Below are 24,227 nucleotides of genomic sequence, written 5' to 3'. Positions count from 1 at the left end.
ATTTTTTTGGATATGTCACAGTGAAAACATAAATGCAGAGATGTTTCTGTTTCGTTGTGACACAAAGTCATTAACATCTGCAATGATACAGTTGACGTCACGGACCGGATGAGCTTCAGCTGTTTAACGTCAAAACAATCCGGAAGACGATCCAGCGGTGAGGGACGAGGTCAAGGCTGAAGTCAATGCAATTGTCCTCCGCATGGCGACTTAATGCAAGAATGCTACCGAGCATAGGACAGACTTAGCAAGGACCCTGCGGTGCTTTATGGGGTGGAGGTCTGCAGTCCAGCGTCGCTCACGTCTAGGACTCGGAAGTCCTTGTTAACATAGCGGTTTAGCATTTAAAGTGGTGCAGCTCGCCGTAGACCTCCGCTCAGAATCATCATGGGCAATGGTATGAATAAGGTAGGTTTGCATTTGGCTTTTTCTTCGTAGCGTTGTGTTTTAAGGTGTGATTTTTTTATTTTTTTTGTGGTGAAACTCAACAAAACTTGTTAAGGAAAACGCCTTCAATCACTACTCAGCGTCAGGCCATTACGTCACTTGTTTTGTTCTCTCACCACACTAATGAGATGGCCAGTGGATACAGATGTGAAATGAATTAAAAAAACAAAAGCTAATTCATTTTTGAACGGATATTTTACGTGCACAAAACGGCTAATCTCTTCCTTTTCAGTAATGAACAAAACCAAACTCATTTTAAAAATGTATGGTTTGTACTAAATCTGAACACAGACCTAAATGTTTTGCCAGGTTAACAAGCTACATACACAATGTACTTTGAAATATTTTTCTGTCACAACTGAAGTACTGTTGAAGCTTATTTTGATCATGTTTGATGATCAGTGGACATAAACAATGCACACTTGAACATTATTTTGACAGAAATGGGAACACCTAGGCTTGTTTTCCATTACTTTGCCTGGTGCTGCTGTGGCAGACAATGACCTCTAACCTTCTAATGATGGGACCTGAGGACCAAAACATATAATTAAAGCATTCTGATTCAGCTTATGTGTCCAAATATAATGCTTCACTACTTTGTCATCCTAAATTAAATCCAAACACAGTACGTGGAATAAGCAATTCACTTAAGTGATTCAGTTAACCATTAATAGAGTATGAAATAATTCTTCAGTTGCCCTGCGATACACTAGCGACCTGTCCAGGGTGAACCCCTTCCTCTCGCCTGTGATGAGCTGGGATAAGCTCCGACAGACCCCGTGACCCTGCAAAGGAGAAAGCGGGTATAGAAAATGGATAGTTGGATGGATAATTCTTCAGTGATACAAATAAGCTTGGGAAAGCACGTTTATTTGTATAGCACATTTTTACATACAAAGTTGACTCAAAGTTTCTACAAAGACATTAAGAAGAAAATAATAGGGGAAAAAAACGTATTATAAATAATAAAATGCATATTTTATTTATAAATAATTCCGCATCTTAAGATATCAGGGGGAAAAAATGCACAATAGGAATGGGGTGCAAACGTGATTGAGAAAAGTATCCAAAAGTGAATATATGAAAGTGTTATAATTTAGAAGCACACTGGCTCTGGTACAAAAGTTGTGCAGCAGCACTGAACAGGTGCTCATCACACATCCTTATAATCATGCTTCGCTGTTTCAGGCCTTGTATGGCTACAGGGAACGGTTGCTTTGTCCTTAAGCCTTAAGCCTTAAATCCAACCAGGTTTAAACTGGAGCACTTGCTCCTTTCAAGTAGAGTTCTTCTGAGTGAACTGTAATGGACATATAACACAATGTCTGTGACTGCTGCTTCACAGGTTGTTGACGGGCTCTACCTGGGGAATATAAGAGGTAAGAAAAACATGATGCTTTATGTCGATTTTCTAATTTTAAATGAAGAACATTAGAAAGGGTATAAGGCTGGCATTTTTATCTATGAAGTAGTGGGATAGTGAGTTTCTGTGACCTAACCTTTTTTAAGATATAATCTTTTAAAAAACCCAACATTTTCTTATGTGACACCCATATGTGAATACCTTTTGTTCTTTGTACCCACTATATCTGTGCAACATTTTATTCTTCAAAGAAATTCTTAAACTCAGTTTTACACTATCTGTAACAATTGGAATGAGTACCTCCACATAGTACCTTCCCCTTGACAAACATGGATGTTCACACATCAATAAAAGATGTAAAATAAGCAATTCAAATGAAAGTAAGCTTATACACTTGAGTAGTCATGAGTGTGACAGTCCCTGGCTTGACACGCATCCTCTGGCCACTTAGTGTGGCATTTGCGTTGTTCTAACTTTAGCTGCCTCCAAGACAGGATGGCAGAAGCATAATGGCTAAATTTAGTCTTATTGATAGAAGCACAGGCTGTTCTGTATAGAATAATGTCTTAGGATAGTAGACAATTTAAAGACCAGCCTCAATAGTAGCCTTTAGTATTACTGGCCAAAGGTGTGTGTTTGTACAAAATGTGTGCCCTGGCCAACACTGGTCCCCAAAGTGCAGTGGGGGTCGGTAACCAGGTGTAGACTCTGAGTCAGTTCAAGTTCATCAACTTGAACTAATAATTCTTGCGTAATGAAACATCTTCAGCAACCAAGGAAATGAAGTCCAATGGCTTTTATTCAGACCTTAGGAAGTGTTAGTAGGCTTTCACTGTTGACACAGCTAAGGCTTTCTCTTTGTTGTTATTATTATTATTATTATTATTATTATTATTATTATTATTATTATTAGTAGTAGTAGTAGTATTATTATTATTCTTTTTATTTTATTATTATTCTTTATAACTTGAAAGCAACACTGTTCTCTACCCACAAATATGGATGATGTGAATATATTTTGTGGTGGTATCCTAGTGGTTAGAGGTTCAAGTCCACAGATTGCAACCAAGGTGAACCACTTTGGGCCCCTGTGCTAGGCCCTTAACCCTGGACGCTGTAAAAATAGCAGCCCACTGCTCCTAGTCCAACTAAAGATGGGTTAAAAGCTGAGAATAATTTCCCCTTGTGGGATGAATAAAGGATTATAAAATAAAAAATATTTACCAGCTGCAGCTCAGACAAGGAAAACGGAGCCCACAGAACTAACAAGGCAGATGCTTCACGACAGCAACTTGCAGTGAAATTAATCCCAGCTTCAGTTCTCCAACATAATTAGCTGTAATGTATCCTAATATCTCTGTGAAGAAACAGCATCCCCTTGAAAATGTTTTTGCCACACTGAGTGCTAAGTATGCAAAAGCACTGCACACAACTCGTAATTGCATCCTATAGAAAACTTTAGTTTCTGTTACAGACTTCACATTCAGACATTAGTCTGAGTGCAATGCAGCACATTTGCAAGATGCCTTACAATCATCCGCCAAAGACAAAATTACAGAGTGGACAACTTGATTGGGCCATCAAAACAACAATCTGCAGTGGTAATACGCAGCAGGCCAGCTATCAATAATAAGACATTGCTTACTAGTCCAGCAATAAGATGGCAAGTTCTCTGCTGTGCTGCTTCATGTTTGTCCTAATAGTTTTGCGCTAAATAAAAGTCAGTCCAAAATTCACCTTTTAGTCTGGTCCCTTGCTCACACTCTTTTTGTCTTTTTCACTTCCTGCATTTTGGTTCTTTGTGATTTATCCAACATATCTATTGAACTATAATGATCATAGAGAGAATAGTGAGGTTGTAGCAAGTTTTCTTATAGCCAGACAGAAGTGTTCATGTTTGTGTGTGTTGCTGTTAATGTGATGTATGTTTTCATGAGAGCAATCCAGACTTGATTGGAAGTTAGAGCAATTTCAGGTGAGCCAGATAAACTGTGTTAATAAATCGAAGCAATAAAATGTCATAAATGTTTTGTAGCTACAACTTTAAAGTGAAAGTTACTCACTTTTACTTTTAAAGTGATGTATTGTCATTTCCATTATTCAGTGAAAACATCTTAGCTTGACCCCCCTTTTTTAATTTCTTAAATCACAGGCCATTAAGCAGCATTCATATCAACACACTTTAGATATTATATGTGTTGAAAATTATATGTGGTATATTCATCTTATTGATATTGCTTACGTTTTTGTAAAATTCACAGGCAAGACTCTGAAATGTGTTCCTCTTTTTTTCACAGATGCAGAAAACAGAGACAGTTTATCCAAAAATGGCATCACCCACATCCTTTCTGTGTACAACAATGCTAAACCTGTGTTCGAGGTTGGTGGAGAAACCAGGCTGTGTGGTGTGTTAGGATGTTTGGTGATGTGTTTGTAATTAATCAAAGCAGTGCTTCCTGTGGAAAATTTTACCTGGAGATTTTGAGCCTGATGGGTTTTTTTTTTTTTCATATAATGTTATTTTTCCTGTCAGCCAGATGGGGGCGGTGATGAGTTATGTTTAAGGAAAGAGTCGGGGACAAGGATGGTGTATTCTGCGGCGAATTTAAGCAGTGATTGGAGCTAATAATGTCAGAATATATGCAAAGATTTTCTTTTTGAGCTAAAACAAATCTAAAACAAGTGCAAAACAATACATTTACAGTAAAGTACAGACAGCTAGGGCATAGACTAGTGAAATCATTTTAGCTTTTGAATGAAATGCCCTCTTGGATAAGGTTCACATTGCATGTGAGACTTGTAGTCTTGAATTTTCTTTCAGCTTTTCATAAATGTTTTGCAGGACATGACGTACCTTTGCATTCATGCCGCTGATGCTTCCAGCCAGAACCTGTGAGTAATTATGCACACAACTTTTCAAAGATTTTTTTTTTTAATGTTAATGAGTTAGATGATTTCATAATCTAGATTTGAAGCAAAACATATTGTAGTGAGTTAAAATGCTTCTGTATCAATGTTAAAGATTGAACTCTAGAAGTGGTTTTATGTTTGTGTGACTTTGAGAGTGTTCAAAGTGTCATTGTTCATCAGGAGGCAGATTTGAGTGTTGAAAGAAGCACAAATTCTCCCTCCACCCTTACAGCGGCCACCAACATAACGCATTAGTCATAGCAGTAATGTTTCATCCTCTTCAGAGTCTGTGACCTTGTGCAACACAGTTTGCTGTTTGACTTAACTTAAAAACACACAAGCGTGGCCTGCTAAGGAATAATAAGAATCCTTGTGTGCCGCGACCATGCTGACTGACTTTGAGACTTGACAATGGGAAAAGATTATGCCGTTATAGTTGACTTGGTGCCCTCTAAAGACGGCCAGGTTCCTGCAATGACAGCTGAGGTGGAATTGTGGGAGGTGCTGCATACATTTCCAATGAATTTACAGACTTTCTGCGAAACTCCTCACCAAGGGTTGAAAGGAGTTTTGGTCGGTTTCAGATATCTCAGTGTGACTGGGATTTTATTTATTTAATTTTTTTTATTATCTCAGTGACTGTTTAAATGTGATCACTTCAGTTACTGAACGTATGCCGGGTCCGAATATGAACTGTGTGTGTGTGTATGTATATTTGTGTATGTGTGTGTGTATATATGTATGTATATATATATATATATATATATATATATATATGTGTGTGTCTATGTATTTTTTTAAATTTTATTTCTTTGTTTGATTTAGAAAATAAAGATAGGTGGAGCGTAAGAAATGTAGCTTTTGTGGTTGGTTGGATGGATGTTGCTGATCGGGTTAGGCTGGAGGTGTCCAACCTCCCCTGTCGCAATCAAGCATCCTTCCCTTAGCCAGCAGCGGAAGGAAACCTCCCAGTGACATCTGGCTGTTTGCTCCGACCACCCAGGGCCTTTAATAAACCCCCTCTGTCACAATCCCTGGTCTGACTGGTGGGACAGTGAGGCCAACTGCCGCCCCACTAGACTTACCGTCCTCTGAGGCCCTTATGGTCAAAGCTGATATTGGCTGATTTGGTCCAGGACTAAAACACAGTTGCCTCAGAAACTACTACTACTTATTATTATTATTAGTAGTAGTATTATTAGTATTATTATTGTTAGTATTAAGTAAATAATAATTATTAATTGCTGCTGTTTATTTTATATTTTCAGAAATGTCGTTATTCGTAGATTTATTGACCAACGTGTGCTGATATTTGTGGACACATTTGTTTTTTTTTCTTTTCTTTTTTGAAGATTGTTTTCGTTTCTGTGTACAGTATGCAGTGACCACGAAGGTGTTAACTCATTTGCATTAATATTTCCATAATGAGGTGTGCATATGAGTGAGATGTCTGCATGTTGGAAAAAAAAAACTGTGTTGTGTGTGTGTGTGTGTGTGTGTGTGTGTGTGTGTGTGTGTGTGTGTGTGTGTGTGACTCACTCACAAAATATCACTGAACTGCTTATTTCGTTTCATTCTTATTTTCCACATTTGAGTGCTTTAAACCTCAGTTCTTTGTCACAAGTAAATTTTCTGCGTATTAATCAAGTCCGCCGGAAACTTCTCTGCTAGGAAGACAGAACAAAGTGCTGAGAAGACATCTTTCATAGAGGAGTTTGGATCTCAGGAAAAGAGAAAAGAAAAGTGACAGTCAATCTATTTTAGCTCCAGTCTGTTACTCTGTCTGCTATTGAGTAACCAACATCTGCTCCTCAGGAGACAGCGCTATCTTGATTATGCAAAACACTATCAGTGCTTCCTGAGAGTGAATGGGTAAAATATCTGAGTATTTCCACTTTATTTTTATGTGTGGTTTTTATTTCAGTCATATACATCAAGCAGCTGTTTGCGAGTTGTTGCTGTCAGACAAGAGCGTTTTTTTGTATTTAAAGTAAAAATGAACTGTAAACATTCATCAATAGAACAAAGTTTGAAAACTGATGAAATTGTGCAGATAGACAAGAATTAGGATGGTTACTTCCCTTGTCTGTCCCAACTGTCTGCGCTCTGGTCTACCACAGACTCTCTGTTTGAGCCGAGCCAACATTTTTATCACATGACAACTTGGAGTAGTGGGGAAAAAAAAATGTAAAAACTGAATTACCCTGGTCAGGGTCTGCCATGGCAGTACCAAGCACAGGTGATAAAACTGAATTAAAACTATTTCATCGATTCTAGAAAATCACAGGATTTAAGAGTAATTTCCAGTTTCTACAGTTAAAACAGCACATCATCACAATTGCAGAAACTTATTTGACATGGAGTTGGCTCCATAGTACAGGAGTTTCAGTTCAAGGTGTCCTTTCTCATATCCTGTAACGTGTGATCCATTTTTAGCCTCACAACCTGCCTTAGTAAGAACGGTCTAGTTTTGTGACATGTTGACGAATTGTTTACCTACTCTTTTCTTTTTGTTTTGTTTCCAGATTGCAGCATTTCAAAGAGTGTATTGGCTTCATCCATGAATGTCGCCTGAATGGTGGAGCTTGTCTAGTTCACTGGTAGGTTTTAAAGGCAAGCTATCTCTTGAAAATGGTAATGTAACATAAATCCATTATTTGGGTTAACCTTAACCCTAATATGTTTTTCCCGTGTAATTCTGATCAAAGCATGTCACAATTATTTTATTTATAATTAGATCTGTAGGCCAACTTTTACATTAAAAAAACATGCCTCTTTTATTACTACTTATTTAGGTATTACTGGCAGGAGTAAAAACATTAGAACACAGTTGCTAAATGACAGTAACTAAACTGAGCAAATGTGCGTTGTCTTGCTGCAGCCTGGCAGGTGTGTCCCGCAGCACTACCATGGTGGTGGCCTACCTGATGACTGTCACCCACCACAGCTGGGAGGAGTGTCTGTCTGCGGTCAAAGCTGTTCGCTCCTTTGTTGGACCAAACTACGGCTTCCAGCAGCAGCTCCAGGAGTACCAGACCTCACAAGTCTCGGAGGTAAAAATGAATTAGAAAGGATGACAGTCTTTTTTTTTGACAAAATGTTGGAGAAAAATATTCTTGAATTTAATGTTATTGCATTTTTATAATGCTGTCTTTGTTTTCCCTGATGTGATGATTAAATGGCTTGGACAAAATACCGCAGCCAGACAGTCCAATAACACCCCCCCAGCTTTGTCTACATCTTTTCACTCCCATGCAAATGTATTTATTTCTTAAACATAAATTCCCTTCATCTCTGTACAATATTATATTGTAGCTTGCACTCTAAACTGATGGAAAATTATATCATTGGAAGTTTTATTCTCAAAATACTTACGTTTTCCTTGTCTACTGTTTGGCTGGACACTGACATGTAGACTAACTGCTTTGAATCATGACTTGATTTTAATATTAGAACTATAATTGCATAATTATTTACAGATCAGATTGAAAAATGTAACATAAATTGGTATATGGCCCAGTTATACATATATATATATATATATGCAGTTGACTAAGCAACAGCCAGGCCAAACTCAGTACCCATGCAACAAATGTGGCTTGCAACCTCATTTTATCTGGCTCGAGAGAACATCCAAAAATGATTTCATACTTTGCCAGGAAGGTCCCCCCTTATGAGCCAGGTCCTGCTCAAGGTTTCTTTCCTCTTAAAGTCGTTTTTTTTTTCTTCTTGCTACTGTTTGGCTTTAGGTTTTTCTTCCGCTAGGGGAGTTTTTACTTGTTATTGTTTTATTTAATGTGTGCTCTGAGGTCATGTTCTGGATCTTTGGAAAGCGCCTAGAGGGAATTTGTATTGACACAGATGCCATAGAAATAAGATTTAATTGTAAAGGTACGCACAGCCCATAATGTCATGTCTCACAATACATCTTGGTTTCATTATTTGCACTATGATGGCATCCATCCATCTGATGATGATGATGAAGATGATGATGATGATGATGATTAGATGGCAATATCTCAAATTAAGCCATTTCCTAAAACAGTTTTGTGGTTAACATGTGAATTTGAAATACAAACTTCAATTAAAGCTGCAAGCAGCGATGAACGGGCCCTCACACCCTTGCGTACGTTCAGGTGTGCTGCAGTGGAAGCGCTTGTATGACTTGCATGTAGATGTCTTCAGGCCTGGACATTTAGCGGATGACACCAGCCACGACTCTCCATATCAAAGCATTCAAAAGTTATGGCAGAAAGTAGGAACTATCAGATATCGACCAATCAGATGAAGGGGCGGGGCTAATTTGCACCAATTATGTTCAAGGACTCAAAACCATGTCCGATGACACCACCCACGAGTCTTTATGTCAAACCATTCAAAAGTTATGGCAGAAAATAGGAACTATCACATATGGACCAATCAGAAGAAGGGGGGGCGTGCTTTTTTTGCGTCTATCGTCGCCACGGTAACGCTTTTGACTGAGAAAAGTAATGCCCATCGTCGCAGGATCGAGCCGCACAATTTGTATATGTATAACACACTTGGGTGCACGTTACGGTTCGGGCCGCATTAACGGCCGAAGAAATGTCATAAATTGCGCCAAAATTGCACGATTAATTCAAAATGGCCGACTTCCTGTTCGGTTTCGGCCATGGCGCCAAGAGACTTTTCTTTAAGTTGCGACATGATAAAGGTGTGTACCGATTTTCGTGCATGTACGTCAAACCGTATTGTGGGGCTTGAGGTACAAAGTTTTTTAGGGGGCGCTGTTGAGCCATTAGGCCAAGCCCATTAATGCAAACCATTAAATATCAAATTTTTAGCCAGGCCTGGCTTGCGTGCAAAATTTGGTGACTTTTGAGGCACGTTTAGGCGGTCAAAAAGGCCCTCATTTCGTCAGAAAAATAACGAGGAAAAAACGAGAAAAAAAAAAATTTAGAAAAATTCCTACAGATACAATAGGGCCTTCACACTGTCAGTGCTCGAGCCCTAATTAAAAGAAAAGCTCATGAAGAGGAAAGACAATTAAAAAATATGTTGCCTGATGGAAACAAGCCACATTTTTTTATTTTATTTTGTTTATTTATTCTTATTTTTTATTGCCTGAAAGCAGATTTCTCAGTCTAGTGACTGTCAGACCTCTATAATAGTAATTCATTTGTATCTATTATTAATCATTAAAGGTAGAGTCAAAGAAAGAAAAGAAAGCTGCATCTAAGTAGTCTTGCAGTTGCTGTCAACCAGCCCTTTGACCCTAATGGTGATGTGGAGCAGGATTAAATAGTCTGACACCCCTGCTATACAAAGTCAAAACAGGATTTCCGTGGCACTATCAGAGTGGGTGTGCACCACTGCTGTGTTGGTGGTGTGCCAAGTGTGCAAAATCTGCACTCTGGAAGTGTTCTAAGCAGCCCCCTCCAAGCAGGTAGACGGTGAACAGTTAGGTCAGGACTCCTTAAAACTGACCTTCTCTCTTGACTTCCAATGCCTAAGTACTATCCTGCTTCCTGTTAAAAGGGCCAGTTTCACCCAAGAACACTTATGTGCAGACAAGTAAGCTTCTGTTGGTATGATGCCTAATATACATAGTGCTGGATCCTCCCTGAGTTCTGTTCCCAATATATTGTTAATACACCTAACAACCGCTGACCAAATGTCCTGTACCATTTCACATTCATACAACATGTGGATCAATGTACCCCTCCCCTTGTCACACCTCCAACACTTGTCGTCCTCCCTTAGTCCCAGCCTCGACATCTTTGCTGGTGTCCAGTAATTTCTATTCATTATTCTGAAATTAATTAGGCGTGTTTGCATGTCCCGGGCTGTGGAATACCACGATTGTATTGTCTTCCTCCAGCTATCCCCTTGAATATTTGTTCCCAAATCTTTTTCCCAAGCCAGTTTGACACCCACATAGTTTGGTAGTTGATATTCTCTAAACTTGTTATAAAACCTGGATGTCCCTCCTTGAAGCACTATGTGCCATTTCTGAAATATGGCATGTACTGTATTTTTACCAACTGGTTTACAGTTTGTAACTAAAAGTCGTATTTAAAAATCTCTGCCTTACAGATATAGGGAGTTATATTTTTTTATTTATTTATTTATTTATTTATTTATTTATTTATTTATTTATTTATTTATTTATTTATTTATTTATTTTTATGTGGTATGTTTCAGCATTCATTTACGGTGGTATACAAAGTTTGGGTTTCCTTTTCTGTTAGACCATGTTTGATACACTTTTTAATATATTTAAAAATTATTATTATTAGGAGGTATATACTACAGGATAAGTCTCAGGCACAAACTGATAAAACGGTGATATTATATATATATATATATATATATATATATATATATATATATATTAGAGGCAGACCAATTCAGCATTTTTTATTTTTTTTTGTCTTTTTTTTGTTAATAATCAGCATCAAAGACTAACCCATAGTAGTTGTAGAGCCATATATGAGCCTTCTTGCCTGATATTACTGTGTTTCTTGTCTATAAGAAGTCCTCAGAAATGTGTGTGCTCAAGTAATTGAGGCTGGACTCGCTCTCCACCATCCCTCCACTGATATGCAGTGGTGGGTTCCATGCAGATGTCAGCATGTCCTGACTGTTCTGAGCTCTTATATGAGCACAAGGTGGAGCTGCTTAGAACTATGTGGGTGTTCACAATGTCAAGGCTCCATTTTATATTTTTGTCATGTTCTATTTAACTAAAAAAAAGCTCTGACATTTACATCCCTATAACTGTGATGGGTTCGTTGTGATTCAAAGCCCCAAACAGATTCTTACAGGATATGACACATACAACCATCACAATGCATGTGCAGTCTGTGGTTAACTTGTCAACTGTTAATCCTGGCCAGCTCATGTATACTTATTTCAGTGTTCCAGAAAAAGGATTTTGTATATTTATTTATTTATTTTTTTTTTTTTTAGTTGAAGTAACTAACATCTATTTTTATGGATACATCAAATTTTGCAGCTTTACTTAGATTCCTAGCCATAAATACATTATAGTTTTCGATTAAGCATCGACTCCCTCTTGTATAGACTCTAGTGTATTTTTATTTTTTATTAACCTTTTATTTAACCTGGGGGAAACACTTGGGATTTCAAATCTCTTTTTCAAGAGTTTCCTGATCAAGACGGGCAGCAGTTAAGAGCACATGAGTTACAAACGCATACTATAACAACTATATAAACATAAAATATGTACATAAGCACCATAAAACAATGTCATAAAAAGACTGGTAATGTTATGCCTTTTTTATATATATATTCATTTCAGACCTTTCAAAGGTCATTGTGAAAGGCCTAAGAAGCAGCTAACAGAAACAGAAACAGAAAGACTATAGCTTCCAAAGCGTTTTCCAGTAATTTGTTTATTGTAAAATATAACTCGGATGTTTCAAAATCTTTTCAATATCTAAAATGACCAAATATCAATAGACCTCCTTGAACCGCCACCTTACTGTGGTGGAGGGGTTTGTGTTGCCCGAGTGATCCTAGGAGCTATGTTGTCTGGGGCATTACGCCCCTCGTAGGGTCTCCCATGGCAAACAGGTCCTAGGTGACGGGCCAGACTAAGAGCGGTTCACAAGCATATCATGGAGGAGGAAAAATCGAGGACCGTCATGTCGCCCGGATTGGTGTCAGCTCAGTCGCAATGTGTTGGAGTGTACCGCGGTGAACGAGAGGGTCGCTTCCCTGCGCCTTCGGGTCGGGAAAAGGTCTCTCACTGTTGTTTGGGCCTACGAGCAGAACAGCAGTGCGGAGTACCCGGCCTTCTTGGAGTCCCTGGGAGGGGTACTTGATGGTGCTCCAACTGGGGACTCCATTGTTCTACTGGGGGACTTCAACGCTCACGTTGGCAATGACAGTGATACCTGGAGAGGTGTGATTGAGAGGAACGGCCTCCCCGATCTGAACCCGAGCAGTGCTTTGTTGTTGGACTTCTGTGCTACTCACAGTTTTGTCCATAACGAACACCATCGAGCGGCCAGCAACGGCCAGTTGCTGTCGTAGTGTCCTTGGGCAAGACACCTTACCCACCTTGCCCCGTGTGAATGTGTTGGAATGTGTATGAATGTTTGGGGGTGGTCGGAAGGGCCGTTTGGCGCAATATGGCAGCCACGCTTCCGTCAGTCTGCCCCAGGGCAGCTGTGGCTACAAACGTAGCTACCACCACCGGTGAGAATGTGTATGAATGAATAATGGTCTAAGTGTGGCACTTTGAGATTCATTGAATGTAAAGTGCATTACAAGTTAAATTCATTATTATTATATTATTACCATGTTTACGTGGCACCAGGACACCCTAGGCCGGAGGTCAATGATCGACTTTGTTGTCGTTTCATCTGACCTTCGGCCGTATGTTTTGGACACTCGGGTTGAAAGTAGATAGGTAGCGGCAGGCCAACTTTCGGTCGGCCTCGAGGAAATTCTGGCGGACCATTTGGCGCCTCAGAAGGGTGAAGCAGTACTCTACCGGGCACCATTTACGGTGCGGGTGGGGAGCTGTTGACCTCGACTGGGGACGTTGTCGGACGGTGGAAGGAATACTTCGAGGATCTCCTCAATCCGACTGACATGCCTTCCATTGAGGAAGCAGAGAGTGTGGACTCAGGGATTTGCTGGTGGTTCGCAAGCTCGTCAGTGGCAGGGCACCGGGGGTGGATGAGATTCGCCCTGAGTACCTTAAGTCTCTGGGTGTCGTAGGGCTGTTTTGGTTGACACGCCTCTTCGACATTGCATTGAGGAAGGGGACAGTGCCGCTGGAGTGGCAAACCGGGGTGATGGTCCCTCTTTTTATTGTGGGACACTGGGACCAGCTCTATACCCTCCGCAGGGTGCTTGAGGGTTCATGGAAATTTGCCCAACCAGTCTACATGTGCTTTGTGGATCTGGAGAAGGCATTTGACCGTGTCCCTCGTGCCTTTCTGTGGGGGGTGCTGAGTGAGTATGGAGTCCGGGGCCCTCTACTAAGGGCTGTCCGGTCTCTATATGATCGGAGCAGGAGTTTGGTTCGCATTGCCGGCAGTAGGTCAGACTTGTTCCCGGTGCATGTTGGACTCCGGCAGGGCTGCCCTTTGTCCCCGGTCCTGTTTATCATTTTTATCAACAGGATTTCTAGGCGTAGCCAGGGGCCGGAGGGGATCCGATTTGGGTACCTCAGGATTTCATCTCTGATTTTTGCGGATGATGTTGTCCTGTTGGCTTGATCTGACTGGGACCTTCAGCATGTGCTGGGGCGGTTTGAGGCCGAGTGCGACGCGGCAGGGATGAGAATCAGCACCTCCAAAACCGAGGCCATGGTTCTCCATCAGAAAAGGGTGGCGTGCCTTCTCCGGGTGGGTGGAGAAGTCCTGCCTCAGGTGGAGGAGTTCAAGTATCTCGGGGTCTTGTTCACGAGTGAGGGAACGATGGAGCGTGAGATTGACAGACGGATCGGTGCAGCGTCCGCAGTTATGCGGTTGGTGTACCGGACCGTCGTGGTGAAGAAGGAGCTGAGTCGAAAGGCGAAGCTCTCGATTTACCGGTCAATCTACGCACCTACCCTCACCTATGGTCATGAACTTTGGGTAGTGACCGAAAGGACAAGATCGCAGATACAAGCGGCCGAGATGAGTTTCCTCCGCAGGTTGGCTGGACGCTCCCTTAGAGAGGAGTTCGATCACCCGGGAGGAGCTCGGAGTCGAGCCGCTGCTCCTTCACATTGAGAGGAGTCAGCTGAGGTGGCTTGGGCATCTGTATCGGATCCTCCTGGACGCCTCCCTAAGGAGGTGTTTCAGGCATGTCCCTCCGGGAGGAGACCCCGGGGAAGACCCAGGACACGCTGGAGAGACTATGTCTCTCGGCTGGCCTGGGAACGCCTCAGACTCCCCTCGGAGGAGCTGGAGGAAGTGTCTGGGGTGAAGGAAGTCTGGGCATCTCTGTTGAGACTGCTGTCCCCGCGACCCGGTTCCGGATAAGCAGCGGGAAATGGATGGATGGATGGATGGATGGATCAATAGACTTCCATAGCCTACAATCCTAGTGGGAGAAGAAGTCAGTAAAATCTGGACTTAATTGATTCATTTGTACGTTAAAAAAAATACCACCACTTAGTCTTTTATTTTTAACACACAGGTTTTATCTCTACAGTATTTTATGACTGTAAAAACAGGAGCAGGCTACAACTGGTTCTTTATAGCCTTCAATATTATATATCATTTTAGTCATATAGATCAGCGAAGACCTTTAATAAGCCACTGTTTGACAATGAGGCTGACCTAATAGAATAATGAAGTAGAGAAGGGGAACTGCAGGGGGTTTGCTTGGATTGCATTAGCTTGGGTGCTGCTCATCACGTGTTTAACATTACTGTCAGCATCTTGCAACATGACTGAAAAAAATTGCTCATTGTTGTAGACCTTGCTGTGATTTCGAGGATTTAAAGGGAAATGTGTTTTCTGTATTTGTGATTTTCCCATGTGTCTCAAATAGAAAGTGAAGGATCCTAAACCAGCAATGAGGCAACTGTGCCATATAGCACAAATGCAACGACACTTAAAACGTGTCATAACAAGGTGTGTGTAAATGATACTGCGCTATCCAGGTGCCTCTGTAATAAATGAGCTTAGTGAGGATGATAAAACCTGTTTAATTGCTGTAGTCAAGGTAAATGCTGCTAAAGTTCAACACAAACCCCAGTCCCACTATCAAAGATATTCAAAGACACATGACTGATTAAGAATTGAATTCTTAGTGCTTTTTGCCTCAGCAATTGTAAACTCCGCTGGTACAGTTAATAGAAAACCACTACTTCTTTATATGCTGCCCTTTTTTAGAAATTATGTTGAAGCTTTTACATTGCACTTCAGATAATTTTGCTGCAACTAAAAATGGAATTACCTAGGTAATCAATAACTAAATGACACCTGTATATCTTTCTGCTTTTCTTTTGATGTTGGGCCATGAGCTTTATTTTTTTTCTACTCTAACGTTGCTCCTCAGATGAGGCAGCTTGGCGAGAGCGTCATCTGAAATGATCCCGGTACAGATTGTTTTTCCGGTTGATGCATTTTTCTCTACTACAGTATGTTAAACACTTGAAAGTATTTTGTGGCTTTTGAGGAAGATTCATATTCTCTGTCAAAATGACACTGTATAGAGCAGATGTTAAGATTATGATATCTATGATTTCTATCTCAACAGCTTTTGATCTTTGTCTTTTTTTTTGTTGCTATGCGTTGATGTTATGAGTCAATTTTCTACTCTTGTGAATTGATGTGAGAATACAAATTTCAGGAAGATGAATGTATTACTTTCAGTTAGACTTTCACTTTTTTTTTTAAGATATTGCACAAAAAGTGGGTAATTGCTGAACATTATTTTAGAGATTGTAGATCCTCTTTTATTACTTGAAAAAAAAACAAAAAAAACTAAGCATTAGATGAAAAGTTGCGGCAGAGTGCACATGATATAATCTGAAGCTATTGTTTATTCCACTGCCAGCAGTGTTAAGATATCTTTTGATTATATGTCATTTCAGTCAGCTTACAATGATGCAGAAAAACTGTTTTTGCCATCAGGTCACTTATGGTATTCTCACTTGCAGTCTGGGTCATATGAACAAAAATCTCTACACCCCAAAGTCTGCAACACAATGTGCCTGAATTTGCATTCAACACAGTGAAGTAGTTTGACATTGGTTAACTAACAGTGATTAATGTGTTTCATGAGGTCTCCTGTTTCATTTTATGTCCACAGTTTCGAGACTGGCTACGGTCTAATTTCCGTCCCAGTCCCTTCAATGACCAGGAGCAGGTGAAAGCCCTCCTGACACTGTACACGGAGCAGCAGGAGAGCCAAAGGAGAGGAGGAGATCAGCCCTCGATCAGAGAGCAAGCCACCTCTGATCATCCTGAAGGCAGCACTTGAAACGGTTCCGTCTTCAGTTAGTCTTCTGTACGCTCTTCTAAATAAACCTCAAAGCTGTCTTCAGCATTAAGGCCATTAAGGTCAACTTAAAAAAGGAAAAAAAGACTTCCACCCCAGAGTATCTTTTCTCTTTTCACTGCATTTGTATTTGGCTCACAGTCTTGACTCACAGAGGTTGATTTACAACTGTGCTACAGATTTATCTATTACATGTACCTGCCACTAACTGAGTATAGCCACAATAGGGGTATCAGTGTCCACAGATGCCTTACTGTAAACACCTCACTACCTTAGGGTTTATTTGTTTGTTTGTTTTCTTTTTGAGTCTTTACGTCTCCAGTTTTCTACTGGGCCCCCGTAGGCTCGAGTGATGCTATAATGAACCGTTTAACTTACATATGTCACTACAGTGATGAAATAAATAAAAAAAACTGCCAAATTATTAAAATATTTTGACTACTGATTGGCAGTGCGGTTCAAGCGCTTGGAAGTAAACTCTTTAATCAGTATTGCAGCTTATGAAGATGATGTGTTTTTGGAGGAATGAGATCATGCACATTCTGATGTTCAACCCACTGTGGTTGACGTCTCACCTGCCAAGTCTTAAAACTACTGACATTTCCTAAAAGTAGGAATATTATTATTTTTCCTCATTTGGTTCATATTTCAATAAAACTCATATTTATGAAAAATAACAACCACCCATGGACTTCACATAAGTGAATTTTGATGGGTAGTTGTGTTGGGTTTCCCAGAAACTCCTTCTGTATTTTATTCTTATAAAAAAAAAGAAAACAAAACTGAAATGAGGACATTGAGAAATCTCTACAGTCAAATCCAGGATCGCATCTCTACTTTCAGCTGGCAGCCGTCAAGGGACACGAAGAACCATAGTTACTTGTGTCCCTTCAGCCATCTACTGGTAATCTGCTTTAGCTGCCCTCAGGGCTGTAAAGACTGCCATGAGAGAATGGGAATATTAAGAATAAACCCAACTCAATTAGTAATGCTTACATTTTAAGTCTGTCAAATTGAGCCGTCAGGTAAAATGGAACAGGCTCTATAAAATGCTATATAATCTATAATGTGAGTTTAATTCTGATCTGAAGTCCAAATACTAAAGTCTTCCTGATTTTACTAAAGCTTTGTTTTTTTTAATTGTGTTAAAACTGACTTTTATGGAATTCTTATAGAATTTCTGTTATAAAATTATGTGATTTGTGATTAATTTGTATACTTTGTTTTTTTTTGTTTTGTTTTCCTAATGTATTTTTATAATGAGCTGTATTGATTGACATAAAGATTTAATTACAAATAAATCTGCTCTATAGCACCTTGACAAGTGTCTGCGTACATAAGTGAAGATAAAATATGTAAGTAAAAACATAACCAAATGTAAAGAATGATTACTTCTGCAGTTCAAAACAACAGCTATTCATAGGTTCAGTGAAATCAACAGAAAATATTCTGCTTTTGCTCCAACCTAATGACAAATGTCCTGTTTTTCATTAAAATTTCATGCATCTACTTATCTTGAAGTACAGAAATACTGAATCAGCATGAGGAAGTACAACGTGACCTTTAAATTCATTCCAACTGAGAGGCCAGTGGAGTTCACTGATAACATCTGTACAACTGTCACATAAGTGGCACGTTTCTTTAAATGAAATATAGTTGAATATCATGTTAAAATGTACACATTTAAGTGCTTATATAAATTTCATGGATGACAAAAAGAGGTTTTGAATTAGCTGTTACAGGTTGGCATGTTGAGGTAGACCGTGATCCCATGCAGGACTAAGGAAAAGTTATGTCTACTCTGGAATTACAGAATACATTTAGACTTATACAGTAAGCTTGCTGGAACTTTGGCTGCAAATAGTCCCTCATAATTCATCCGTTCATACATTCATCCAATCTTTATTAAGGACACAATACTTTCAATAATACTTTTGGCTCCATGCAAATGAAAGCCCGTTTAAACATAAATCATTGGCTTCAGGTACTACACTCAGACAAAAGTGAGTTAAATGAGAACACTTTTAAACACCAGCCTATTTTCAATGCCTCCGCTTGTCTGCTCCTAGAGTGGAACCACAGCATAACATTTTCTGCCATAAATCGATAGGGATTTGTTATTATTGTTATTATTATCATTATTGTTATTATCGTCATCATTATTATTACAGCAGAACTGCAGTTTCATGGAACCAATATGAATCAAAGTGAAGCTCCAAAATGACAGAAAATGTGTTAAATCATCTGCACGTTATAATGTGGTACATATTAGCCTCATAACTATTGAGAGAAGAAGAAAATGTATTTCCCTGTTACACAGCATTACTCATACAAAAAGGGGCCGATGTTAAACTTTCCCCATGTTACTCATTCCAAAAAGAGCTAAAAATGCTAACAAAACAAACAAACAAATAAAACAGGATTCTCACAAGGAAACCATGGGACATTTCTTTCAGCTTCATGCTACAACATGGTTTTATCTTTTATTTGAGAGAATGCCTTTGACGCATCCATAAAGGACTAAATATTGTAGAATGTGCACATATCAGTGCCATGTTCATGTTTAAAACCAAACTAACGGTAGTACTGTATAAGTAGATTGTTCTAACTCAATCAAAGAGGTTCTCACCAGCATTAGGAAGCCAAAGCATGAGCTGTATAACTACTCAACATCCTTTGGTTACTGGTGCTAATATAATTGATAAGATAGGTCAAATTAGCCAATAAAAAGCTAATGAAGAAGAATGTTTTTATTAGCAAATTTGAAATATTTTTTTATGTTACCCAATGTCACAACCTTTACCATTTCATCACTTCGAGACTGCATCATAGATGTCTTGTGTGGTGAGCACCACCCTGTGATTGTATGTTAATTTAAATGTATTGCTTATGACACATTGAGGGAATATTGAATAGTTGAATAGTTTGTTGAACAGATTTGTTTAACCAGTAATAAGATAATGGAAATTATGATCCGTTTGCATAAATAAACCAAAGTTATCTGTTCAGTATTTTGCCATTTGTTGATAAATTGATTAATTTCGTGATTTAAATGAAAATACCAAAATGATGATCATTCTCAAAAATAAGAAGGCAAAGCATAGACATTTTTCATATTTTCGCTTTATTTATAAATACTTGATTCATTGAATTAATCCATTTAAATAAAGGGAAAGTTAGGCTTTGGGTCTTAAAAAGGAAACATGAAGATTGGTGGTTGGTAGTCTAATCCAAATATCAAACTGATTCCTTCTTTCAAATGCGGGCTTCAAAAGACTACACTGCGCTGGTCTTCTGATCTCTGATCTCGTACCACCTCCTCAAAAACCAACAGAGAACGTGTCTGAGTCTGCTTTTTTTCAACCAGATTAGACATCATTACACCTACAGCAAACCTGCAAAGTGCACGTTTTGAGGTTTCGCGTCAGAGGTGAGTGGACGTGAAAGGGGCGCATTGTCTCCACGCTGGGGAGCGCAGAAATCCCCCGCAGTAGCAACACAGTAACTTGTGACTCTTCAGGTTTGTATCACAACTGCGCGTCTGCGTATTTGGCGTGGGCAGCAGCTTTATAACCATCACCCGTGTCAGGCCATTTCTTGTAAATACCCTCGGTTCACAGAACAACTCTTCCTGGATGGGCAGTCCTGTTGGAGCCTCGATCCACCCATTGGTCGCACGTAGGTAGAGCTTCTAAGTCCTGCCCGTTCAAGTATTTCATTCATGGCACGGAACACAATAAAGACGTGTGCCGTGGAGAACGCACTTAATTGCATCTGTCAGTAAGCCATCTATCATCATCAGTCCCAGGAGCTCGTCTTCTTATCCAACTGTAAGTGCTTTTACTTTTGATTTCCAATATGAGTGGCATTTGTAAAACGCAGTTTGATAAAGGCAAAATTGTATTCTTGTTAAATGTAAATTATATAGTAATCATAATTGTATGTTTTTTCATTAAAGTCAACTATTCAACGGGGGATAAAACAACTTTATCAAGATGTCAAACTCAGGAGGTCGAAGGCTGAAACAGTGGCTGATTGAGCAGATCCAAAGCGGACAATACTCCGGACTCCAGTGGGAGGATGAAACCCGCACCATGTTTCGAATTCCATGGAAACACGCAGGAAAACAGGATTACAACCAAGAAGTTGACGCGTCGATTTTCAAGGTTTGAGTGCTTCCTTGCCTATTCCTTAGAAAAATCGCCGCAAGGTGGTTTTAGTTTTACGCAGCGCGCTATGCGCACCAGAAAAAGTCGGCGTGATTTTGTAGCCCCGTTGAAATTCTTATTTAGAGCACAACACTCTAAATTAAACGAATTATTTCCATGTTTTTTCAAATTTTTTTTCCTATTTTTTTCTTCCCTGCGCAGGCCTGGGCTGTGTTTAAAGGCAAGTTTAAAGAAGGGGACAGGGCTGAGCCTGCGACGTGGAAGACCAGGCTCCGCTGTGCGCTCAACAAGAGTCCAGACTTCGAGGAGGTGACGGAGAGGTCACAGCTGGACATTTCTGAGCCCTACAAAGTGTACCGCATTGTGCCCGAGGAAGAGCAGAAACGTGAGTTTTGGTTATTGGTTATGCACACTTGTTCCAAAAACTGCTCAACGTAGGCCTATTTCTATGGCGAGACTGTTTGCAAGTGCGATGCACTTTGCACGATTCAATTTGTCATAATTAGAGCCAGAGAATTGAAAGTGTAGATGAGATAAACAGGTGGAAAAGTTCACACTCTTCTTTTCTTCTTCCACTAACAGATGGCAAAAGCTCAATGGCCATGGCAGCCACCAGCAGCTCAGGCGACATCACAGACATGGACTGCAGTCCTGCAGAAATAGAGGAGTTCATGAAAGAGGTGAATTTTACTTCAGACTTGCAGCTTCTAGATGTTCTTCACCTTAAATACAACTCAGCTGTCTCACTTTTTTTTCTGCATAACACCTGCTGCCACGCACATGCACAGCTGTGCAGTATGTAAAAAGAGTTGTGTTGAAAAAAGAGTTGTGTTGAAAGCACCCTATTAAAGTGTTGTCTTTTTGCAGGAGGAAGGCTGCGGCATCCAGGCGAGTCCAGAATATTGGTCCCAGGGCAGCATCAATGGTAAAACCTTTTCCATGCATGTTACATTGTTTTCTAGTTAAGGTTTTCACACCTTTTCTAAGTCTGCCCGTCCATTTCAGTTTTTTTCTCTTTTTTTTTCCAACCTTCACGTGAGGCAGTTTTGTATTTCCGAGAGATGCAATTTGGATTCTTTGAAAAATAACCTCAATGGAAAACTTAAATAGTTTTCGCCATGGCGGCTAAACTAAACAGAGGCTATTTGCTTGACTGTTGAATTCTGCAATGGAAGAGTTGACTAACATCCTGTTAAGATTTGCTGACTTAATTAATTTTTGTAAGATCGTGCTAGAGGAATGCTATTTCTGATGATGCAGCAAAGCGATGACATGACAATGTGTTTGCGTCCACCCTGGTTACAGGAAGAAAAAAAAAAAAAAGTCCAAACTCATTTCTTCCTTCTGTAATTCACAGCTTTCTCACTGCATCAGGACCCTTTACCGTCCGGCACCCTCAGCTCAGGTATTCACTCGTTATCCATGAAAATGTCATAATATGATATTCTCATTTCATAAATCTTGACATCAATTGTGAAATCAATCTTTGACAATATCTTTCCTTTCCTCTCCAGTTTTTTCCCAAATGATGATCACTTTCTACTATGGGGGGAAGGTTGTGCAGAACACGCATGTGACTCATCCCGAAGGCTGCCGGATTTCCCCGCAGCTCCTGGCTCGTGGCGCCCTCTACAGCTCAGACAGCATGCAGAGTATTCATTTCCCCCCGGCTGAGATCATTGAGTACGACAAGCAGCGCTACGTCACGCGCAAGCTCCTGGGCCACCTGGAGAGGGGCGTCTTGGTCCGTGCAAACCAAGAGGGCATCTTCATCAAGAGGCTGTGCCAGAGCCGCATCTTCTGGACTGGGCTGGGAGAAGTGGGCTCACAATATAACCCCATGCCCGGTAAACTTGAGAGGGATGCTGTGGTCAAGATTTTTGACACGGGAAGGTTTTTTCAAGGTGAGGCTCTTTGCTTATCAGGATGTTACAATATGAAAGAGGCAAAATCAATGGCTAACATTCATTTCATGTCAGTGCTTTAAGAAACCAACGGTGCGGGAGTAATGGTTTGGCAAGGTTGTTAATACAGTTGTCCATTTATCTTTGATGTTCCAGCTCTACAGCTGTATCAGGAGGGTCAGATTCCTGCTCCTGATCCCACAGTGACTCTGTGTTTTGGAGAGGAGCTCAATGACATCAGCAGTGCTAAGAACAAACTGATCATTGTGCAGGTAATACTCATAAAATCATAACATGTGTAAGCAAATTTGAAACTCCAGTCTTTACACCTCATCAGTAAATGCTCTATTTAACAAAGCACTTGCTTTTGGGTTTTGTGACAGATCACCATGGTGAATTGCCAGCACATGCTGGACACGATGAACATGCGTCGCACCCAGGCTTACAGCAACAACCCCAACCTGGAGATGTGTGATGAAGTGGCGTCTGAGCAGATGGCTCGCATCTACCAGGACTTGTGCAGCTACAGCGTTCCCCAGAGGCCAGCCTGCTACAGGGACAACATGCCCATCACTGCCTGAGCAGAGAGCAGCAGCACCCAACAGGAACCCTCCTCATGCACTAGAATAACTGTACAACAAATCAAGAACATTATGCATTTTTCTGACATATGAGGAGGCCAAGAAAACAATTTTATTATTTTTTTCTGACAGGAGCATTTTTATGTCGACCCTCAATATGAAAAACTCCTTTTTTGTATAGATTATGTATGCTTTGTGTTAAAACAAAGCTAACACACAACAGTGTTAAAGCTCTGCTTCATCATAGATGGTGTTCATGAATCATGCAAGACAAATACTTAATATCGGAAAAAAGGCCTCATTGTATCCTGACACCAGTTGGATGTTTTCAGACGGTTTAGTTCTCAAAACTGAATTTTACTTTGTCATCATCTTTTTTTTTTGTTGTTTCTGCAGCTTCTGCAGTCAATTTTTTTTGCGTGATAGCCTTTTGAAGAAACTCATCAAATGGATATTTGTTATCACATACTTTACTATTTTCTGCTGAAAATACAGATTTATTTTTTAAATTAGTTAAATAAAAATGCACAAAATTCTCAATGCAATGTGCGATTAAAGTACAGATAGGTTTTACTATCAGATGTTTTACACTGTACAGCTTTATTTCATATTTTTTTGTAAAACTTCATTTAAAATAAAACTTTTTACTGAATGTTAAGTGGTCTTGGAAATCTCACTTCATATTTTAAACTATTGTTTTTAAAAATTAAATTACTGTCTGTAAAATAATTTTAGATTATTCGTTTTTTATTCACTTTTTGAAACATACATTTTTTTTAAATCCAGTACATAAATTACTGTGCAATATCACACATATTTTTGGACAGTAATTGCATAACTACATAATGATAATATGCTCTACATCTGACAACAAAGGAAACTTTCTATTTGAGGTGTA

The 24,227-nt window shown here is 39.8% G+C and overlaps 2 protein-coding genes across 2 annotated transcripts; both read left to right on the top strand.

Annotated features, from left to right (window-relative positions):
• Window positions 1-103: 103 nt before the first annotated feature.
• dusp22a (dual specificity phosphatase 22a) lies at window positions 104-17,979 on the top strand. The gene is made up of 7 exons (XM_061744263.1): window positions 104-408; window positions 1,793-1,826; window positions 4,108-4,190; window positions 4,653-4,702; window positions 7,246-7,320; window positions 7,602-7,773; window positions 16,487-17,979. The coding sequence occupies exons 1-7, from the start codon at window positions 388-390 to the stop codon at window positions 16,655-16,657; spliced, it is 606 nt and encodes a 201-aa protein (XP_061600247.1). The 5' UTR covers window positions 104-387; the 3' UTR covers window positions 16,658-17,979.
• Window positions 17,980-20,228: 2,249 nt separating this feature from the next.
• On the top strand, window positions 20,229-23,921 carry irf8 (interferon regulatory factor 8). Its single transcript, XM_061710825.1, has 9 exons — window positions 20,229-20,505; window positions 20,634-20,841; window positions 21,046-21,229; window positions 21,427-21,524; window positions 21,712-21,769; window positions 22,202-22,249; window positions 22,359-22,748; window positions 22,905-23,020; window positions 23,132-23,921. Exons 2-9 carry the CDS (start codon window positions 20,671-20,673, stop codon window positions 23,327-23,329), a joined length of 1,263 nt encoding a protein of 420 aa, XP_061566809.1. The 5' UTR covers window positions 20,229-20,505; window positions 20,634-20,670; the 3' UTR covers window positions 23,330-23,921.
• Window positions 23,922-24,227: the final 306 nt, after the last annotated feature.

Source organism: Cololabis saira, chromosome 2 (genome assembly GCF_033807715.1).
Source record: "Cololabis saira isolate AMF1-May2022 chromosome 2, fColSai1.1, whole genome shotgun sequence".
Lineage (NCBI taxonomy): Eukaryota > Metazoa > Chordata > Actinopteri > Beloniformes > Belonidae > Cololabis > Cololabis saira.
The sequence above is the reverse complement of the archived record's forward strand: the minus strand, read 5'-3'. Positions and strand labels throughout refer to the sequence as shown.